This window comes from Musa acuminata, chromosome BXJ2-11 (assembly GCF_036884655.1).
Source record: "Musa acuminata AAA Group cultivar baxijiao chromosome BXJ2-11, Cavendish_Baxijiao_AAA, whole genome shotgun sequence".
Classification (NCBI taxonomy): domain Eukaryota; kingdom Viridiplantae; phylum Streptophyta; class Magnoliopsida; order Zingiberales; family Musaceae; genus Musa; species Musa acuminata.
Genome location: NC_088348.1, coordinates 6,340,779 through 6,346,958, shown reverse-complemented (window position 1 = coordinate 6,346,958; position 6,180 = coordinate 6,340,779). Strand labels below are relative to the sequence as shown.

The window sequence follows — 6,180 nt, the reverse complement described above, 5'->3', positions numbered from 1 at the left end:
CATCACATCAAAGTACCGCCATTTCTTATATTCTTAAAGGTGAAGAATAATAATCTATATTCTTAATGTTCTAACAAAAGCACTAACAACACCACCAGAGTACTTGTAAATTTTGGTCCAATACAGAAACTTTGTAATTGCAACATGAAGCATGCATGGCTAAGGAGGTCATAAATTTTGGTCCAGTAAAGAGAGAGAGAGAGAGAGAGAGAGAGAGAGTCCTTGGAAGTGCTACTAGCTAGCCGAGGAAGTTCATGATCACCAGGTGGAGTACCAGATTGCAGAGAACAAAATCAGCGAAAGCCCGTTCAGGAGGTAAATCCTGCAGCCCTTGTTCTTGTTAATAATAACGAACGCTATTCAAAAGAGAAACCCTGAGGGGCTGTTAGTGTTCACCTTAAACTCCTTGTTCTCTTTGTTGACTTGAATGCGGAGACAAACTGCATTATCAAACAAAGCATTTATTTAATGATCCAAATGCAGTCCAAACCTCGAATTAAAGGAGTGGTGTGGTGTTGCCCCTTACCAGCCAGTACTGCTGTCCCCACACAGGACAAAACACCAGAGAGGAAAGAGTTGAAGGGAAATGATCCAACTATTCCCATGTATACAACCTGTGTTGCATACAAATTTTACAAAATACATTTTCTAAATCACAATTTAGTCACCAAAACACATGCATTCTTCCTAGTCCATTAGCATCATCATCATCATATGAGGATAAACATAATTAGAATGACATGTGACTCTCTCCTGAGTCACCACCCCCTTCCATGGATAAACAGTTAAATTATGTTTTGAGGCATTCAAGGTGCCAATATCCCTTATTGCCCAAGATTCTAGGTGCTCTCCTAAGCAAAACAAAATGTTTATCTTACAAAAAAATATGTAAGGTACATCAAAGGATAAAGATAATCATTCAAACAAGAATTCTTAAGGATTATTATTACATGTGCAAGATGATTATTGCAAAAACACCAAAATACATTCATCTAGCCGTCTATAGGAGAGAAAAAAAGGAAAGAGGTAGGGCGGTAGTGGTACTGACTGCTGGCTGAAGACATGAGGAGAAAAGAAAAGAAAGTGGGAGGGCGGCAAAAGATGATGTCGACAGTGAACTATGGAGAGTAGGTCACAACAGAGGAGGAGAGCAGACAAGGGATATAATGGCAGATGGAAAGAAGGAGAGAAGAGGGAAAGGGAAGAGCAAAGGAAGAGGGGGTGCCTCAGCTCACTTAAACGCCTAGATGTCTCATGACAACACTGATATTCTTGCAGATTTCATATTGCTACTCGAGAGTTTAGATGGCATTGCATACACATGATTAACTTATTGACTATAAATTCCACCTATCTGTTCCTCATCATAACTTCTCCATATCAATGTAATCGATATTAAAATAAACTTAATAAAATTTTCACAAACACTCATATTCATAAAGTATTATTGGTCTCATAACTTTCTTATAAAACTTTACTTTTAATCTCAAGAGTATCCGATGATCACACAAATATCCAAATCTCTCAGGGCCCTGGATGCTTAAAAGCTAAAACTATCTAGGAATTTGATTACTTGAATTTAAATGGAGTCAGAAACCAATGAGGGCATATTATATTTAAGCTTCCTTGTAAATGAATTAATGCCACCAAATTATCAACTTCAAAAATCACCAAAAGATAAATGATAAAGCATCTATTTCACATGGACTTTTATGTCTTCTCATATTTCTTTATTGTATTTAACTATCATAAAATAATGATCAAACAAAGATTTATTGTATTGAAAACTCATATGCATATGGCCTAAAAATTTCAAAAATCTAGAACAAACGCTGCTCAGCATGTCAATTGGACATATGGAAGAAGTAATTTGCCAAAATAAACTCCCCTAAAATTCCCAAGAATCTCTTGAAAAGTCAACATACTCTTCTTTCGTTGCCAATAATTACTCCGACATTTTCAATAAAAAAAATTATCTGGTACAAGCTCCAAGCCTTAAATGAGAAGCATACAAGTTCCATAAATAAAATCTAGTTTGTTTTAGGAGAAAGAAAACTATGAGCTAAATGAATAAAACCAAAGAGTCAACAATGTTTCTCTTGTCATAATAAGACACATTGGTAGAGTAAGCAAATCACGACAGAAAGAACTGCAAATTCTTACCTGAATAATTGCTGTGGCGATTGCAAAAACCACATATAGATCAATAATCTGCAGATATGCATAAACATGGAGAAAAAAAGTCAAATGTAGCTTAACCCTCATTACTTCATCAAAAAAGAAACCAAGTTGGCCCTACTAGAAAATGAAGTGGCAATTCTACAAGGGCACACACACAAGTGCATAGAGGAAAAAATAAATACTTTGAGATTGGTTGGCGTGGCAGCATAAGCTGAGCGCAGTGAACGAATGAGAGCTTGGGCATCACTTGCATTTGACTTTGCCATTATCAACTCTTGCTTTCCTCAATCTGAAAACAGACTAAACAAGACACATTGACAGTTTTTCACTAAAATATGAAAAGAAAATAACACTGACATAGAAGGAAGATATGAAAAATGTACTCGCAAAGAAGTTCACAAACACTTGGGGTTCACAAGAAATGTCTACCACGCCGGAAGAAAATTGGTTGGTCAATCGAACAATATTCACAATCATGTACCACAGTCTAACACAAGGCCTAGAAGGCTATGAACGTTCTTACGCTTGCTGCTCACTGGAACAAAAGGCAAAGAACCTAATGAGATCCTCTAGAGTTCAGACAGAAAAATCATGCAACAAAAGTATAAGAAACTTTATACAGCAACAAGCCATAAGTTCCAATTGTTTGGGGTCTATTCACATCTCAAACCTTAGGGGAAATCTCACTAATCAAATGAGAGCATCCACTGGGCCACTAATCCAATTTGTCTCCACCGTCTTTCTTATTGTATTCTGCAAACAATCTTCTTGGTTTCCGATCATGATAAAACACTTATCTTAGCAAATTTAAGTACTCTTAAAAATTTAAATGAGTTATAAGATAAGCCCTAGATTTGATTAACATCAACTGATGATTGATCTACCCCTCCACAAGCTAATCTTGCATGACAATCCACCAACCTAATATAAATGAAAATGAAAAACATCATTCTAGTCAAACTCATAAATCCAATTACACCAAAAATAGCCCATTACACCTCCCAACATCGTTCTACGAGAATTGATTGGCATACCCTCATTTATTCTTTCAAAACCCACGTTAGTGAATACCACGATCTTTTGTTGCTTACCGACCATTTGAGTCTATCATTTCATTTACTACAAATTCTGAGTCATATCGGCCATACAAATTCCTCTTCCTATTTTGGCAGCACCGACCCCCTTCATCTCACAAAGGATTATGCAACTTTCTCAAGGTTCGTGGAGGAGCAGCAGCAACAACAAAGAACCAGTCAGTAGATCAATCATCGCAAGAAATCGCATCGACAGATGGTAGAACAAACCCTCTCAAGACTACAAGTTATCAGCCCTAAAACCCAAACGATAAGGACTTGGGCGACCCAAAATATAGACGACGAATATAACTATGCCATCAGAATAATCGTTCTTTAAAGATCCAAAAAAGAATAACCAGTTGAGACACAAAAATACACACAAAATACACACAAGAAAGAGAAGAATAAAAAAAACGCGAGTAGATCTGCCGTCGCAAGAAATCACATCGAACAACGGTGGACTAAACCCTCTCAAAGATACAAGTTATTAGCATTAGGACTCCAACCGATCGGGTCTTGGCGGCCAACAAGAAAGGAAATCGTTCCATCAGAATTATCATTCTTTGTAGATCCAAAAAGAACAACCGGATGAGATGCAAAGATCCAAAACAAACTTCAAGAAATACAATGAAAGGAAAGGAAGACGACGGAGAAGGGAAGAAATCAAGAGACGAACCCGAGACGAGTGAGCGCAGATGGACACCGGCCGCGCCTTCTCTCCGCCGTCGACGCCGAAGCGAAGCACAAGGGTTTATATCCGGAGAAACAAGCATTCTTTATCAGCCCGTCTGTTATAAACCTCTCCGTTGTACCCGGTCGATGATTTGACGAATCTACGTGGCTTTGTGGGCCCAATCAGAAAGCAGGTAATCGTCAAGATGGTAATATTTCACTTCACTCTTTAACGATGCCACGCGTGTTGCACGTGAAACGAATATATATATATATATATATATATATATATATAGCTTCTCCTGTTAGGAAGAATAAGGAATCACCATGCAATTCCATGACCCTGTGAAGGCTGCAAATTTTGGGACACTAACATCACCAAAGGACATTGAACCATTAGCACTTCCTTCTCTTTGTTTAGATTAGAGAGGATAGATAAATACTAAACATCAAACTACAATACTTAGATCACTCAGCCAATAGGAGAAGTGCTAATGGCACGAGAATGCCAATGGAAACAACTGATGGGAAGGCAATTTAGACGTTGTCATGTCATGGCACGGGCATTAATGCTTGCCAGCGTATTACACGACCTCCTCCTTTGTTCCTTCCTCATCCCAATCTCCAAAGTAAATGCCTGCCTGTGTTACGTACATGTAACGACGCTCCGCTTTTCCTCCTCTTCTTCTCTCACTCGCGCTTCGATTCTTCCTCTGAAACAGCGTGCAGATGGACGGAGGACTCCTCTTTGTGTTGGCCATCCTCACAGTCACGTCCGTCGTCGCGGCGGCCCTCGACGTGACGACGCTCTTCGGCAAGGCCAATCTCGTGCGTTCCGGCGACGGCAGAAGCCTCAAGCTACTCGTCGACCGCTCCTCCGGTAATCAACCGCCACCCGCCGCTGCCTGCTGCGCTTGTCATGCACTAATGGCGGTCCTTCTTCTCCACGTCGTTTAGGTTCGGGATTCATATCGACGGCCACGTACCACCACGGACTCTTCAGCGCCTCCATCAAGTTGCCGCAGGGCTACACCGCCGGCGTCGTCGTCGCCTTCTACGTGTGTTCTTACTGCCTTCCATCCATCCATCCACGTCCAAAAATGAAACGTTTCTTGAAGTTCAACGAATAGAAACGACTGTAATTTCACGTCGTTTTCTTTTATTTTTCGTATATTTATTCAGATCTTCTCATGATTACGGCGGGAAGTGCGGCGTAGTCTTCGGCCCACTTCGTACTCACGGCTTCTTCTGTTTGATCGCCAACCGAGACCAGTCGTCGTTGTCTGTTTATTTTCCTTCTTCTAATATTTATTTAACTTTTTATGCACAGGAAATAAAAATAAAATCTAATTAATAAATCCAATCTAATTTAAAGATCAATGCTTCTGAAGCGCCGATGACTAATTGTCGTTTTTGTCTCGTTGGGTGATGAAGACATCGAATGGGGACGTGTTCGAGAAGACGCACGACGAGCTTGACTTCGAGTTCCTGGGCAACGTACATGGCGAGGAATGGAGGGTGCAGACCAACGTGTACGGCAACGGCAGCATCGGCGGCGGCCGCGAGGAGCGCTACCTCCTCCCCTTCGACCCCACCAAGGAGTTCCACCGCTACTCCATCCTTTGGACCGCTCACAGTATTATGTAAGCTCTGACTTCACTGAAGCCACATTCGAGCTCAGCGATGTCGTCTTTCACTTATTCCTCTCTCGCTCCACAGCTTCTCCATCGACGGCACACCGACCCGGGAGGTCGGCAGATGCGACGCCATGAGCGGCGACTACCCGTCGAAACCCATGTCGATCTACGCCACGATCTGGGATGCGTCCGACTGGGCCACCTCCGGCGGCAGGTACAAGGTGGACTACGACCGCGCGCCCTTCGTAGCGGAGTTCTCCGACCTCGCCCTCCTCCGCTGCTGCCTGGACCCTATCCAGCAGGTCCCCGGCGCCGCCGCCAACTGCACCGCGATGGCCGCAGTCGTGACGCCGAAGAAGCAGCGGGAGATGCGCGCGTTCCGCCTGCGCTACATGAGCTATTCGTTCTGCTACGACAAGCTGCGGTAACCGGTGACGTTACCGGATTGCAATGTGGTGGAGTCTGAGAGGAGGAGGTTTGGCGAGACGGGACACCGGCGGCGGGTGAGGCACCGGAGACAGGCGGATTATGTGAGGATGCTGTCGATGGAGTAAGACAGTGGTTCACGGAAATTAAACTTTGGGTATGGTTTGCTGGAATAGATATTGGTTGGA

The 6,180-nt window shown here is 42.3% G+C and overlaps 1 protein-coding gene and 1 pseudogene across 6 annotated transcripts; one reads left to right on the top strand and one right to left on the bottom strand.

Annotated features, from left to right (window-relative positions):
* Nucleotides 1-40: 40 nt before the first annotated feature.
* LOC135627867 (dolichyl-diphosphooligosaccharide--protein glycosyltransferase subunit DAD1) lies at nt 41-4,027 on the bottom strand. Of its 6 annotated transcripts, none has more exons than XM_065134261.1 (7): nt 3,934-4,018; nt 2,565-2,716; nt 2,364-2,481; nt 2,164-2,211; nt 527-614; nt 397-440; nt 41-322 (listed from the first exon to the last, which is right to left on the bottom strand). In XM_065134261.1, exons 3-7 carry the CDS (start codon nt 2,445-2,447, stop codon nt 239-241), a joined length of 348 nt encoding a protein of 115 aa, XP_064990333.1. In that variant the 5' UTR covers nt 2,448-2,481; nt 2,565-2,716; nt 3,934-4,018; the 3' UTR covers nt 41-238. The 6 variants fall into 6 exon arrangements, with proteins under 6 accessions (XP_064990333.1, XP_064990335.1, XP_064990334.1 ...); XM_065134263.1 differs by having other exon boundaries at nt 2,364-2,470; XM_065134262.1 differs by having other exon boundaries at nt 2,611-2,716.
* Nucleotides 4,028-4,658: 631 nt separating this feature from the next.
* Nucleotides 4,659-6,120, top strand: LOC103970942 (probable xyloglucan endotransglucosylase/hydrolase protein 30; annotated as a pseudogene).
* Nucleotides 6,121-6,180: the final 60 nt, after the last annotated feature.